Source organism: Lissotriton vulgaris, chromosome 10 (genome assembly GCF_964263255.1).
Source record: "Lissotriton vulgaris chromosome 10, aLisVul1.2, whole genome shotgun sequence".
In the NCBI taxonomy this organism is placed as follows: domain Eukaryota; kingdom Metazoa; phylum Chordata; class Amphibia; order Caudata; family Salamandridae; genus Lissotriton; species Lissotriton vulgaris.
This window is the reverse complement of record NC_141698.1, coordinates 713,475,556-713,491,838: the sequence shown is the minus strand read 5'-3', so window position 1 is coordinate 713,491,838 and position 16,283 is coordinate 713,475,556. Positions and strand designations below refer to the sequence as shown.

Genomic DNA, 16,283 nt, shown 5'->3' with positions numbered 1-16,283 from the left:
GTCTCTTTATCTCCAACAATGAACGCCGGGAAGAGGTTAAGGTGGCTGGGAAGGCAGCTGATATGAGAGAAGCAAGGCTGGTCTAGGGCAAGCGGTAACACGGAGCTGCCTGAGGTGCCGCCTGTGCAGAGGTAGTTTCTCGCCGTTAAGCACATTGCCCCGTTGCCTACAGACGACTGTTAAACAGATCACGCTAGCATGTTATCTCTCAATACACATTGGTGAAAAATAGTGTTTCCTTTTATACGTATACTTCGAAATATTCTTCCTTATTTTTATCACTTCTGTGCTAGCCAAATAGACCTCAAAGGGGCATATGTGCACCCAGAAACCTGGAAGAGCATTACTGTATCTATCATGACTGCACTTACATTTAGAACCCGCATAGACCTCAATTTCAAAATAGAACAAATAGCGCAGAAACAAGCAGGCCCTGCCACGACAGTCATAAAACTCTCAGAATGGCTTGTATTTTAAGTAGAACTTCACCCCTGTGTCTTTGTGGCGGGCCACGCGGGACAAAAAGACCTTGTTCCCTTTGCCCCGCGCCTGTGAGAATTAATCTGTGCTGACCATAAAACCGCGATTTTAAAAGTGCAAGTAATATTTTATATGCTGATGTTTATAATGAACGGTATTTAGCATGGGTCTGGGAGATTAGCGCTGCCGTGTGGTCCGGATACCAGTTAAAGTTGTGGTGAACAGATGTGCATACAAACTAACAAAAAAAAGTTAGCGCATGCACTGTCCCTGGATCTGCGGCTAGTGCCCACATCCGGCCCGCGGAGGAGACGGGGGTGGGGGCGCGAGGGCTGCTCGCGCATGCGCTGTCCCTGGATCTGCCGCCGTAATTAAGGGAATGCTGCGAGAGTCGTGCGGCGTGTGGAGGGGCTACTAACTCGTGCAGCCGCCACCGGCGCTCTAGAAATGATTGTACTACTAAATTGGAGAATTCCGTATCCAACCACTAGTTGGCGGAATAATACACAGCATGTGAATCTAGAAAATATTAACGTTGCAAAATCATCTGTCCGTGTGTAGATTTATAGATTCACATACACTGAATACTTTATCAATATAGTACATGAGGCCCCTCAACATTTGGATGTGAAGGGCTTTTTCTGTTACAGATTCTGGTTACAGGAAGAGCGGTAGCTCAGTGGCCTTTTTCATGTGAAAGGGTGAGGCGGGCTCTGGCAATAAATGTAGGGTTGGTCCGAAGGATGATTCTATCCATGTGAACCTGGATGTATGATTACAGTATTGTAAGATCTTGGAGCCCACTAATGTTCTGAGGTAAGTGACAGACTAAAAGCCACATTCCAAGGGAAGAACTGTAGGTTGCCGGAGTGTGAAGCTCAAATAGACAAGAGTCATTCGAGGACAATATCTAGGTTGTACAACGAGGCAGGAGCGCTTTGGGAGGTCTTACCCTTTTAAGGCCCTCCTTGAAGGTCTTGAAGTCTGGGACCTTGAAAAACTGTGTGTTTTTGTGTTTTGTAAATACGATATAACTAGCGTTAGGGGTAAACATACAGAAATACAGAACAGTAGGCATGGCCTGCCTTGTATAGGTGTAAGAGGTAACAAACAATCTGACACAGACATTAAAAGGATCCAACTGCCTGGAGATACAGTAGTTCATTCATTTTTGTACAATAGGCACGGGTAAGTGTTTTTATGTGCCCCTCAAAGGAGAATCATGCATTCTTCTAGAACTTTCATGTAACCAAATTCTAGGAACTCGGGTGGCAGATCACTAGGGCTCAGCTGTATGGGATCAGGGTATCTGAAATGGCACGGATGCAGAGTAAAAAGGTCCTGCCTCAACAGGGGCTTCTTGTGTGGATTAAGGGAAATCTCCAGGAGCACAAAATACCAGGGCTGTGTAGTCCAGATTAGGGCTACTGGGATCAAGGTCATGGGGACCCGGCTGATCTTACTCCCCTCATATGGGATGAAGGGGAAGAGGACGTTAAGTGAGGGGAAATATTCCTGACCTGTTCAGACCTAATGCATTGTGCTTGGACTAAGAAAAATAATTAGCAAATGACTGGGCCCAACACTAGAAAGAAATTAGTGAGGTGTCTGTGGGTGAGCTTGTGTGTGAGGGGTTGTATCTTCATGCAAGTACCGGAAATGATTCTCCGGCAAGCCCTCAGCTCTATCGGGAGTGCTGCAAAGGGTTGCCAACCCATTTATACTACATACGACCTCCCCCCTCCCCCCTCAGACACACACTCACTCCAGGGATTAAATGCAGAACTCGCAGTGTTCATGGATTAATATATTTTGTTATATGATGTCAAACAAACAGCTTGGTCATGATCAACACACATCTGTTTTTTTGGATGTAAATTAATGTTCTGGCAATCTGAGGCAGCACTCATCCTAATGTGGAACGCTTTGCCAAAGATTCATAATTGTATATCAATAGCAGAAGAAATGTGTCTGTTATGGTATGGAATGCACAAAACACATGCTATAACTAATGCCCCCCCAATTATGTTTAGCTCTTGGTGGACATTTTTGTTGTGTGGCTGAGAAAGGGCTACCCTGAACTATATATATATATATATATATATATATATATATATATATATATATATATATATATATATATATATATATATATATATATATATATATATATATATATATATATATATATATATATATATATATATATATATATATATATATATATATATATATATATATATATATATATATATATATATATATATATATATATATATATATATTCACTGAAAAAACCATAGGTTATAGACCATATATAGTTAGGAATTCGCATTTACAAAACCTTATTTTACTCACACAAAACCATTGAAATTCCATATATAGTTAGTTGCACGAACTATATATCGCGCACCCGCAATCCACTGCTGATGATGTCACATATTACATCATTCATGACATGGTCAGTGACATCACTGATGACATCACTGATGACATCTCAAATGACATCACTGATGACATCTCAAATGACATCACTGATGACATCACTGATGACATCTCATTTGACATTACTGATCACATCACTGATGATATCAGTCATGTGATAATACGATGAACCTCTTCAGACTCTAATATAACCTTAGATACAATCAGTGTAAACAGACACTCACAGACTGTCACTCATCCATGGAGTTACTCACACACCTAGTCAGTCATGCAAAGAATCAATCACACCTCCATTTCCTCAACTATACAGTTATACAAACTTTACTTATTCAAACATATACTAACACATATTTACTCTCTTATACAATCCCTGATACAAGTTCACAATGATCCATACAGCCACTCACACATTCACTGGCTCTTATGCACAGTTATTTATATATGTCAACTCTCACATGTACTGTGTTTTACATATGTACTTACTTTGACATGTAGCACTGAGATATCCATTCACTCACCAATACACTCATGCACACAGTCAACCGCCCATACAGCTGTTTCCACATGCACTTTTGAAACCATACATCTAGTGAATCAACTGCTCACACATCTATGCACAGAGTCATACACCTCCCAGCCACCCACACACACACTCAGTCTCCCATACAAATACTTGGGCAACCAATCAATAACCCATATAGTTACTCATATAGCTACTTATCAACACATGCAACAGTTTATAGAACAGACATAATGATGCACAAATTAAGACAGTTTAGTCACTAACCCATGCACTCAGTGAGACACATTTAATCACTCACTCATACAGTCAGTCATGCACCTACTAAATCCTTCATCCAGACACTTATACATCCACTCATTCTTCAATATGTAAGACATATTTTAACTTTACAGAAACATACAGTCACTGGATGTTGTCATCAGTGATGTCATCAGTGATGTCATTTGAGATGTCATCAGTGATGTCACTGACCATGTCATGAATGATGTAATATGTGACATCATCAGCAGTGGATTGCGGGTGCGCGATATATAGTTAGTGCAACTAACTATATATGGAATTTCAATGGTTTTGTGTGAGTAAAATAAGGTTTTGTAAATGCGAATTCCTAACTATATATGGTCTATAACCTATGGTTTTTTCAGTGAATTTTCAAGGTTTTGTAAATGCTAATTCCTAACTATATAGCTAGTTGCTCATTAGATCACTGTAGTAAAGCTACTGCTCACCAGGGACGTCTGCTGCTGGTATTCAAAGTGCATGTTTCAGTCTGCATGTCAGAATTTTTTTAATGAAATAGAAGAGGATTTGAGAAGTCACTCAAAATGATCCCTAATTTTTCTTTCTGAAGCACTAATCATACTTTCTATGGCAAAATTAACCCCCTCATGTTGTTCCTTTTTAAATTGAGTGTTTTCAGACTTACCACTTCATTCCAATCAAGATGGCTTCTGGTGTGCCATACTTTTGTCATAAGTAAGACTGTTAGCGCTCTAGTTGTTCTTTAGAACAACCTGGGACATTCTGTCATTGGGCTATACTTGGGCTACATCTGGGTGATATTTGGGCTACATTTGGGCTCTTTTGTCTCTGGTGGCCATTTTGGGAGACTGCATGTCAGAATGTTTTAATGAAATAGAAAAGGATTTGAGAAGTCACTCAAAATGTGCCCTATTTTTTCATTCTGCAGCACTAATCATACTTTCTATGGCAAAATATAACCCCTCATGTTGTTTCTTTTTAAATTAAATGTTTTAAGAGTCACCACTTTATTCCAATCAAGATGGCTTCAGGTGTGCCATACCTTTGTAATAAGTAGGACTGCTAGCGCTCTAGTTGTTCTTTAGAACACTCTAGGGGGCTGCAGTAGAACACAAAGGAATCAACTGACAGTCTCTGTCCTTGTTGGATGTACATGTTTTACTGAGAATGTCAGACTTCATTTTCACATGACTGAGAAAGATAATGTGAATTTACAGAAAATATGCTTTCAGTTTAGCTTATAGATCCCCTTCCAAACCACTGTGGGAAAATCATGAGATATTAGTTTTCTTTCAAACAATATGCACAAGTTACTACTTGTGTAACGATATATCTGTAAGAGACATTAGTTAGTGATAGATTCCTTACCTTAGAATATCCCCAGGCGTCAGACTGGATCCGGAAACTTTTGCGTAGCAATACCCCTGCGCGCCGGTAGGCGTCGTCTGCGGCTCCGCGTCCGTCGTCGGCGTCGTGAGCGCCGGGATGACGTCGTCGGAGTACCTAGACGGCGCCCATGCGCGCTGACGTCAGTTCTGACACACAGCTTTTCCGCGCCAGATACGCAGAGCCATGATAGAACTAACACTGGTGCCATGAAACTAGGGCCCTGAAAGGGGATGACCTTAACCCTAGATATCGGTTCGCAGAACGGGGAGGATGGGTGGGTCGGTAAGGAATCTATCACTAACTAATGTCTCTTACAGATATATCGTTACACAAGTAGTAACTTGTGCATCTGAAAGAGACACGTTAGTGATAGATTCCTTACCTTAGAATAGATACCCCAGCAATACCAACCCCGGTGGTGGGTCTGCGAACCAATATCACACCAGAAAGTCCTGGAGGACGGAACGGCCAAAGAAGCCATCCCTCCGGACTTGACTGTCCAGGCAGTAGTGTCTTGCGAATGTGTGCAGCGAGGCCCACGTGGCTGCCTGACAGATGTCCTGCAGGGGGACACCTCGGCCCAGGGCAGTTGTCGTTGCCGTGGCCCGAGTGGAGTGAGCCCGCAATCCAGCCGGGGGCTCCTTCCTCGCCATGGAGTAACATGCTTGGATACACAAGATGATCCACCTAGAGATGGTCCTCTTGTGCACAGCCTTACCCTTCTTCGCGCCCACGTAACCAACGAAGAGTTGGTCATCCACCTGGAATTGGCGTGTGCGATCTAGGTAGTAGGAGAGCGCACGTTTTGGATCCAGACGGTGGAGCCTCTCTTCCTCTTTCGAGGGATGCGGAGGCGGAAAGAAAGTGGGCAAGGTAATGGTCTGCCCGATGTGGAAGGCCGTGACAACCTTGGGCAGAAAGGAAGGTCGTGTACGTAACACCACCTTGTCAGGGTGGACAGACAGGAAAGGTGGAGAAGAAGAAAGAGCCTGGAGCTCACTCACTCTCCTGGCAGAGGTGATGGCAACCAGGAAGGCAGTCTTCAGAGTAAGGAGACGAAGAGGACAGTTATGCAGTGGCTCAAAGGGAGCACACATCAGATAAGTGAGAACAAGATTCAAGTCCCACTGGGGCATCACGAAGGGAACAGGAGGGAACATGTGCGTGATGCCCTTCAGAAATCTACTTACAATAGGGGACTTGAATAAAGAAGGCTGATCTGGTAGCCTCAAGAAGGCTGATAGAGCAGAAAGGTACCCTTTAAGAGTGCCCAGAGCAGAGCCCTGCTGGGCAAGGGAAAGAAGAAAGAGCAGCACTTCCGAAAGGGGTGCCGAGAGAGGATCCACAGCCTTTGCTGTGCACCATGCCACAAATCTGTTCCACCGACAGGCGTATACCGACTTTGTGGAGGGACGCCTGGCTGCCAGAATGATATCACAGACTTCAGGAGGCAAGTCAAATGGCCTCAACTGCCGCCGCTCAATCTCCAAGCATGGAGGTGGAGACTGGACAGGTTCGGGTGCAGGACCGTCCCCTGCTGCTGCGACAGAAGGTCCTCCCGAAGAGGCAGACGAATCGGGGGATCGACTGACATGCTGAGTAGCTCGGGATACCAGTATCTTCGTGCCCAGTCCGGAGCCACAAGGATGACCTGGGCCCGGTCTCGCCTGATCTTCTTCAGCACTCTGGGCAGAAGTGGTATAGGCGGAAAGGCGTACAACAGACCGCAGCTCCACTCGCGACGAAAAGCGTCTCCGAGCGAGTGCCGCCTTGGAAATTCCAACGCGCAGAACTGATGACATTGCGCGTTCTCTTCTGTGGCGAATAGATCTAACCAAGGCTCTCCCCACTGCCGAAAGAGACCTTGCGCCACGTCCGAGTCCAGACGCCATTCGTGATCCATCATGCACCGGCGGCTGAGTTCGTCCGCCCTGGCATTCAGAGAGCTTGCCAGGTGTTGAACCACCAGGGTCACGCCCTGATGTTCCAGCCACTGCCAGAGGCGCAGAGCCTCCTGGCAGAGGGTCCACGACCCCACCCCGCCTTGCTTGTTGCAGTACCACATGGCGGTGGTGTTGTCGGTGAAGGAGGGGAGGAATGCCTTCAGTGCTAGACGAATCGCCCGCAGCTCCAGAAGGTTGATATGGAGCCGGGACTCCGCCGGAGACCAGAGGCCTCTGATCTCCGCCTCTCCCATGTGGCCTCCCCAGCCCTGGAGGGACGCGTCCGTCACAACTACGTGCTCCGGTTGGGGTAGGGAGAGGGGTCTGCCACTGACCCAGTCGCGGTCCGTGAGCCACCACTGCAGTTGTCTCGCAGTGCCCTCTGAGATCAGGACGTGATCGGACAGGTTGCCCTGATGCTGGGCCCACTGAAACTTCAGGTCCCACTGCAGAGCCCGCATCCGCCACCTGGCGTGACGCACCAGAAGGATGCAGGAGGCCATCAGTCCCAGAAGCCGCAGCGTCAACCTGACCGAGACCCGGGATAACGGCTGGAAGATGGGAACCAGAGCCTAAATATCCCGAAACCCGCTGCTCGGGTGGGTAAACCCGAAACTGCGCCGAGTCGAGAACCGCTCCGATGAAGAGGAGCTTCTGAAAGGGAAACAGGTGTGACTTCGGCACATTGATGGAGAACCCCAGCAAGTGCAGGAGGTCGGCCGTAGTCTGGAGGTGGCTGACGACTGTCTGGGGCGAGCCCGCCTTCAACAACCAGTCGTCGAGGTAGGGCAAGACTGATTCCCCCTGCCTGCGCAGATGGGCTGCGACCACCGCCATCACCTTCGTGAACACCCGTGGGGCGCTGGTAAGGCCGAAGGGGAGCACGGTAAACTGAAAGTGCTCTTGGCCTACCGTGAACCACAGGTAACGCCGGTGGGCCGGCAGGACGGGGATGTGGAAATAGGCGTCCTGCAAGTCCAACGCTACCATCCAGTCTCCTGGGTCCAGGGCAGCCAGGACCTGAGCCAAAGTGAGCATCTTGAACTTCTCCGTCCGGAGGAAGCCGTTGACGTTCCGCAAATCCAAGATAGGGCGTAGGCCCCCTTTGCCCTTCTTGGGCACCAGAAAGTAGTGGGAGTAACAACCACGTCCTACTTCTGGCCCAGGAACGCGCTCGATGGCCCTCTTGGCCAAGAGGGCCGAAACCTCCTCTTGCAGAAGTTGCAAGTGATCCCCCGACACACGGTGGTATTGAGGTGGCATGGATGGAGGGGATGACTCGAAGGGGAGGGAGAAGCCCCTTCGGACAATCTGCAGCACCCACCTGTCCGAAGTGACTGTATGCCAGTGGGAGAGGTGATGGCGAACCCTGCCTCCCACAGGCGTCACATGGGCCTGAAAACTCGGACTAGGAAGGTTTTGAGGCAGGGGCTGCTGAGGGAGGTGTGGACTGGCCTCGCCGCTGGCCCCGACCACCGCCACGGCGGTTCCCACGTCCGCCACCGCGTTGTTGAACATTCTGCGGCGCATGGCTGACGGTACGTGGTGGGGTGCCCCTTCCGTGGCCACGAAAGGAGCGGAAGGCACCCGATTGCTGGCGTGGGGCCGTAAGGCCCAAGGACTTGGCCGTGGCCCTGGAGTCCTTGAAACGTTCCAGCGCATGGTCTGCCTTGTCGCCGAAGAGGCGACGGCCATCAAACGGCATGTCCAGGAGGGTGGCCTGGACATCGGCCGAGAAGTTGGCGGACCTCAACCAGGCGTGGCGTCGAACCGCCACCGTCGTTGCCATCGCCCTGCCCAGTGAGTCCGTAGTATCCAGCCCACACCGGATAGAAAAGCGTGCTGCATCTTGGCCGTCCGCCAGGGCTTGGCTGAGTTTAGCCTGGACCTCCTCCGGGCATCTAGGCAGCACCTCCGCAACCGTGTCCCACAGGGTGTGGGTGTAGCGGCCCAAGAGACAGGCGGTGTTCACAGACCGCAGCCCTAAGCTCACAGACTAGAAAACCTTCTTCCCGAACTGTTCATATCTCTTGGATTCCCTGTCGGGCGGGGCAGACGGGAATGCGGTTTGGGAGTTTGAGGCCTGGATGACCAGACTCTCGGGGGTGGGATGGGTGGACAAAAAGCATGGGTCGCCCGGTGCCGGGCGGTAGCGTCTGGCCACGTTCCTGTCCACAGGGGGGCCTGTGGCGGGCTTGGACCAAGTGCCCAGAAGAACGTCACACAAGGCCTCATTGAACGGCAGGAGGGGCTCCGCGGAGCCTGACTGCTGTTTGAGGACCTCAATGAGGAGATTAGTCCTCACGGCCGCGACGGGGAGCTGAAGGTTTAAGGCCTTAGCTGCCTTCGTCAACACTACGCTGTAAGCAGAACCCGCCTCCGAAGCCACAGTCGGGGGCGACGTAAATCCAGTGTCTGGCGAGGTGTCAATACCACTGGCCTCCCCAAGCTCATATGTCCAGTCCTGCTGCGACTGGCAATCACGTGCCAGAGGGTCCTCGGACCCCTCCCATTGCTCCTCGTCACCTGGCTCCTGGAGACCAGGATTAACAGCCAGGGCCTCCTCGTGGAGATAAAAGTCTCCAAAGGCCGAGGGAATCGGCACCCAGCGGCGCCCTTCCGACTCCTGAGTAGGACCGTAGGAGACATTGGGGGCGGCAACCACATCGGCTGCCGGGGACGACACCTGAAGGGACGGCGCCGGCGAGGTCGTAAGGTCGACCGGCGAGGTCCCGGATCCGGATCCAGCGAGGTAGTGCGGCGCCGGGACCGAAGTCGCCAGCGGCGCCGGGGCCGAAGCACCCGACGTCGTCAGGGCCGAAGCGCCCGACCCTGAAGGACCTCCAGACGGAACCGATCGGCCCGAAGGCGCCACGGGAACCGACTGAGGAGGGAGGGCCCTCATGGCCATGAGGTATCTCTCGACCTCCTCCTGCGACGCGCCGTGCCCAGGGACCCGAAGGTGTGGGGCAGGCGGCGACGCTTGCGACTCCCGCGGAGCCGCGTGGGCGGTGTCGCCCGAGTCCCCGGCCGCATCGTGCGAGCGTCGGGGCGGGTCGGAGGATCGATGGTGTCGCTCCGACCTCTCATGCCTCTTACCTGAGGACTTGGAACCAGAGGATCGGTGTCCACTTCCGGAACGTCGATGACTCCGACCTCGCGACCTGTCTCTCGACCTCCCGTGGGACCGGGACCGGGACCTGGAGCGGCGCGGGGCCGACTGCCTCAGCTCGAGACGCTTGCGGGACCGCTCCCGCCTAGCCTTCGACGTCAGGGCCCGGCAGTCGGAGCAGGATCGATCGTCGTGGTCGAGGCCTAAGCACTTCAGGCACCGGCGATGGGGGTCCTTGACCGACATGAGTCGGCCGCACTTCGAACAAGGCTTGAACCCGGGCATCCCTGGCACCGATAGTCGAGATAGTCGACTAAAGAGAAGATCAAAAGGATCAAAAATTTTCAGTCAAAAAGTGACTGGGGGTAGAGCTTCTTCCGGATCTGCGCTAGCTGGCGCGGAAAAAAGAAGAACTGACGTCAGCGCGCATGGGCGCCGTCTAAGTACTCCGACGACGTCATCCCGGCGCTCACGACGCCGACGACGGACGCGGAGCCGCAGACGACGCCTACCGGCGCGCAGGGGTATTGCTACGCAAAAGTTTCCGGATCCAGTCTGACGCCTGGGGATATTCTAAGGTAAGGAATCTATCACTAACGTGTCTCTTTCAGATTCATGATATCACAGCAGAAGGTTTTTTCACATGGTAAAATCACCTTAGAACCCACCACAATTCCTAAAACGAGTATGGTACCATCAACAAATGATTTATAATGTAACTAAAGTCCTAAAACCCTCTATTAACTACAATGCTTTTTAATGAGGTGCTATCATGTATATTGGTCCCAAGATGGCTGCCAACACTTCTTGGATGAAGTGCTGACAGCCAATCAGATCAGATGTGTGGTTAGGCTCCGCCCAGATATATATCTTTTGGAACCTAAATTACTCAAAATCCACTGGAGCACATATATTGAGACCTAGCAAAGGCACATCGGGCTAACAGTCCCTACAATTTTGCCAAGTTTCGTGCAAATCCATTCAGCCGTTCGAGCTAAAAGTGAGGCCAACCGCCCTATGGAAATTAACATGGGAAAAACGCTTTTTGGGACCCCCCTTTTTTCTCGGCCCCCCCTTAATGAAACCCCCCCCAAATTGTCAGGGGCTGCTCAGAAACAAAATGTTCCATTTTCCTGAAAATTTCAGCCAATTCCGTCCACAAACGCCAAAGTTATTAGACATAGAATTTTCAAAAATCCCATAGAGAAAAAATCCTAACTATATATACCTACTGGCGACCGCCAGTAGGTAATATATATGTGTGGTATGTATTGGGTGTTGAGTCTGCACCAAGTAAAGCTTTCTGGTTTATATTTGCTTAATCATAAATGACTTTTTTCTTATAATCCACTTCATTCAACTGCAGTGTATCCATTCAGCACTGTGCATGGCCGGGGTTTGGTCAAAGATCCTGACATTTGGCCAGACTTGCAGAACCAGCATATGCATCCTTAAGGTCTTTTCACCGCAACACTTTTCTTTTTGTATAGAACTATTAGTTTAGGTCGGAGTTTTGAAAGCACAGCTGTCAAACTGACATCAACCAGGTTCTTTACCATTCAAATAATGGTGACACAAAATAGTATATCTAAATTTGTGTACTGCAATAAATTTGATTTAATGTGAAGACAGGTCACAAATGGTGCAAGGATTTATTGAACCGGTCTTTCTAGGATTCGATTTTTCTCCAGTGTGGCGTGCATATACTCATAGCAAGAATTAATTTTGCGCTTGACGAGATTTGCCCACTCTTTGGAATTAAAGGGAAACTTTACTGATTTAAAGAAATAAGGAAAATCTTTACCTTCAAGTTCTCACATGGCTGATAACTTGCCTCAGAATTAAAGAGTTTAAAAGAATGTTCAAAGTGAATCCAAATCTGCATTGCTATTAGCTATTGTACTTCCTGTGAGAAATACAGTTCACATTATGCTTATGGGACAGTGTCAAAAAAGTGACATTCACCAAGTCTTAACAAGTGCTTGCAACAACAAGAATTGGAAATGCAATAGGTCTCGCCTTTGATTAAGTTAAAGGCATTTGCTTTGCTAATGGTATTGTATAGCAAAGCAAATGGCTTTAACTTAATGAAAGGCGGGACATATTGCATTTTAATGCTTGTTAACAGAGGGCTCAGTAAAACCCCTGTCCCCTTCAAGACTAGTGTCAGCACCCTGAAAACTTCACTTACTGATTCCGAGCACACTGTCTGCAGTCCTTAACCCTCTCCTCAAGAAATACTTTACCGTCCAATTCAACGAACCTAGACTTCAATAGCGTAGCTGACTCTCTGCTCACTTGTCCATCAAGGATAGGTGGTTATTTGACTGTTTCGACCTCCCGAGCTTCCTCCCTCCCCTTCACTGTATGCCTAATTATAATGTGTTGCTTATATCTTTATGCATCCTTATGTCCTGTTGTGTAATCTATGCCTAATTATAATGCTTGGCTTATATCTTTATGCAGCCTGATGTCCGGATATGTAATGCAACTTGTTTTTCCTTGTGTATGTAAAGCGCTCTGATACCCACGGGTCTAGCTAGCGCTATATAAAACTTGTAAATACATGTCCAGTGACTGCACTTTGTGATCTTGCCTGCCCTCGGCAAGTCCACTGCCTCAGTGGTAGGCTTGTCATCACCCAGCGGTGCTCTATGTCCTCTCCATGGACAGTGTGAGGTCAGTATATTCCCAGTTGCTTGTGTATCGAGTACTATTGGCACCCTCTACCCAAGCCCCTCCAGTTGCAGAAGCATCCCATCGCCCTCACGGAGCTCTTGGTGCCCAGTGTCAGCTCTGTGCCTGCCTCCTTCACGCCCAATATCAGTTCTCAATAACTAACCTTCCCCAGTCCAACCATTCTTCCAACACCGACCTCTGTGACTCTTCATGTCCAGAGTCAGCACCATGTGATCAATGCCTGCCCAGGCTCATATCCCGGCCCCTGCCTGCCTAGTGTCAGCATGCAGCATTAACACTGCAATGCTACAGTACTCCCTGCATGCTGAATACCCGCTGCCTCTGTGCCCTGTGACAGCATACAACCCCCTTCTGTTCTCTCTGTTCACATCACATTCCCCAACGTCAGCAGCCCTAACTGCTTCTTATTGCGCTCTTATGCCCAGCTTGATTATACTCTTGCTCCCCGCGTGCCTAGTGCCAGCAGTAGCACTCTATATGCGATCTGCATAGCGTCTTAAACTTCTCTCTATGCCAGTTATCCAAAGCAATTAGTTACCAATGACAGCAGCCCTTGACCCTCCCTGCCTATCGTCTCAATGCCCAGTGTAGGCACCTTCCAGTCCTACTCCATTCTTAGCGACAACAGCCTGCCCGCCCCCTCCATCTCCACAGCCGACCCCAGACCCTCCCCACCTTCTGCTGGTGACAGTGGCGCGCGATCAGAGGTGACAGACAAGGCGGCGAGGAGAGAGGTGCAGAATCTCTCCAGCAACCCCTTTCTCGCCGAGAATCGATTGGCCAATGCAAATCCTGCATGCTTGCCCCCATCCAATGAGGGGGGGGCGGGCGAAGGAGGGGTCTCCCATTCAGAAGAATGGACGCTAGAGGTGTTTACAACAAGTGGGCACAGCCAGACTGGAGACAGCGGGGAGTGAGGGAGCGTCTGGGGCGACGGAGGTAGGAGGAGGGACAGATGAAGCGGGCGGGGTGCAGACAGAGGGGCTGCGGGCAGGAGTTAAAGCGCGCCACCAGTGTGTGCAGCGCAAGACAGAGCTTGGTGCCCAGGGCGAGAGGAGCAGAGCGATGCTGAGGCAACCTGTAACGCACATGCACCTGCGGAAGACCCGGGAAATGCTGAGGTCGTGCTAAACCCACGCTGAAAGTGTCCCAAGTGCCTGGCAAGCTTTGCCTGCAAAAGAACGGTGGTGCCAAACCCACGCTGCTGGAAACCGACAACGGAAGGTGGACCCCGGATGACATCAGTACTGGAAAGTGGACACTGGAGTACTCCACAAATGTAAACTGGACGCTGAAAGACCCCATTGATGGAAAGCATACACAAAAAAAAAAAAAAAAAAAAAAAAAAAAAAAAATCAGGCGATGCTTAGCCCCTGCAGAAAACAAGCAAACAAATCCCCCCGGCCCTCACTTACCACATGCTGTCTACCTACAGCATAAATGGACCCGCTATCCTGATTCTACATGTGCTGCTGCAGAAACAAAAATAGCCTCAGAAGCTGGTAGACAGTCGTGCAGCCCCCAAGCCCGTTGGTAACATGCTGTGGTAAATGGGCCACAGAAACGCTGGAGCACGCACACCGCAAGTCAGCCTGGAGCGCGCCTTGGAAGAGAAGCAGGAGGGCAGGAGCGTGACCTCGTGAGCGTGCACGTTGGCGTTCCCTGTGGCTCGCACGTTCAAAGACCGGTGTCTGCTCGTGCACCGGTCTGTACCACTTGGGAGGCCTTCACAACGACAATAAGGCTCGCTAGCGGCAGAGCTTCGCGCTGCAACGCCAGGCGAGCCCTAAAAATACAATACCCAGGTAGGTGCTGAATCCAGCCATAATCGCATACCTTCACCAGCACTAAGCTTCAGGCCTAAGATATGTAAAGGAAATAGGCAATTGTACTACGACTATCGGGTGAAAACTTTATATACCAGTAACATAAGGCGCACTCACTGTTTAGTAAAGGTGGAAGCAAAATTGTGGTTTTTAATACCTGGTTTGTCTACCACGTGGACAACAACTTCATTGGTTCCATTGACAGAGTATGTGAAGTAGAACCAACAGTCGTCAGCATCTTTCTCTTTACAGTGCGTCAGAGCATCAGCCTGGCCTGGCTGCGGTAACTTGTCTCGACTTTCTACAATTGTAGTGTTGAAATGCTTGCACTCCTGTTCACACACATCTTTCTTTTCTCCTTTGTTGAAAGCTTTGCACTGCACACATTCCCTGTTCATAAAAGACAAAGTTAACAAATTCATAAGGCGTTGCACGTAAACAGTAGAGAGATTTGTGGGTAATTGCCAAAGTAAAGCAGAGCGAATTGGTAGGATTGCAAGTATAAGAACAGACAAGAGAGCGATTGATAGTAATTTTCTTTAAAAAAAAAAATCAAACAGTATCTACACACAAGCGTTTTAAGGCCTGACTTGCAACCTGCACCACATATTTATGATGTTGCACAGGGCGCAGAAAATAGTCTTGGAGGTTGTGCCCCATTATCCACTGTGGAAATGGGCCTTTTTTTCCATACTGCTCCAGAGCCAAAACTATTTGGGTCTGTAAGCAGAGCTCAGACAGTCCTAGAGTAAACAGCCATTTTAGATCAGTATCACAATAGGGTACATTTTCTGCAAAAAAGTAATTCAAAATATGGTGCCAACTCCAAGTATAGAACTCATGGAATGAGTAATTAGAAGAGTGCTGCAGTACACCATTTCGGATCCCAAAACCTACTATGTCAAGGAAATAGATATTTTGTTTATACAACAATACAACTTCGTGCAGAAGATCGCAAAACACAGAGAATCAACGTCACACTTTCAATGTGGGCTGCACTTAATTAGTATGTACAGCAAGAGATGTATTCATGCTATCTGCAAGTGTAACTACTATACTGCAATCGTTAGACATGATAGGTGCTTCAGCCCTAACTGCAGTCATTTTGGGCAGTAATCAAAAGAGCTTTGTTAAATTCAATTTTTATTAAAATGTATGGTTTAAATGTAAAATTTTTCCAGAAGCAGACTAATAACAATGTTTATGTTCTTCTCTTTTTGAAAAAATCTTTAAAATGTAGTATTTCAACATAAACTAATCACACAGCCAAGTTGGGAACATCTTTTCTTCACTTTTAATGTTTCACAAAAACCGGCTTACTAATCTGAAATTATTGCAAGGACTTGCCAGGCTAGTTTTTGTACACGTGTGGAACCTAGAGGAACTGGGAAATCATTCCAATAATCATTGCCTATTGATCATAGATGCCGCAGTAAATGAGCACATCTGCAAAGCTCATTGAAAGCCCAAGAAACAAAATGGTTACTTACCAGAAGGAGTAGTTTTGCAGTTTGAAGTGTTTTCTGGATTCATATGCTGTGCATTATTCCGCCATCTAGTGGTGGGTGTGGAATGGTCTTTGTTTTTTGTTGTTTTGGTTGCTG

General features: G+C 48.6%; 1 protein-coding gene across 2 annotated transcripts in view; it reads right to left on the bottom strand.

The window, feature by feature from the left end:
* ITGB1 (integrin subunit beta 1) overlaps nucleotides 1-16,283 on the bottom strand; it is a 446,163-nt gene that overhangs the window by 83,078 nt on the left and 346,802 nt on the right. For both annotated transcript variants that reach the window (XM_086941542.1, XM_086941543.1), the window contains exon 14: nucleotides 14,837-15,069. In XM_086941542.1, coding sequence (XP_086797668.1) covers nucleotides 14,837-15,069 — 233 coding nt within the window. The remainder of the gene's footprint in view (nucleotides 1-14,836; nucleotides 15,070-16,283) is intronic.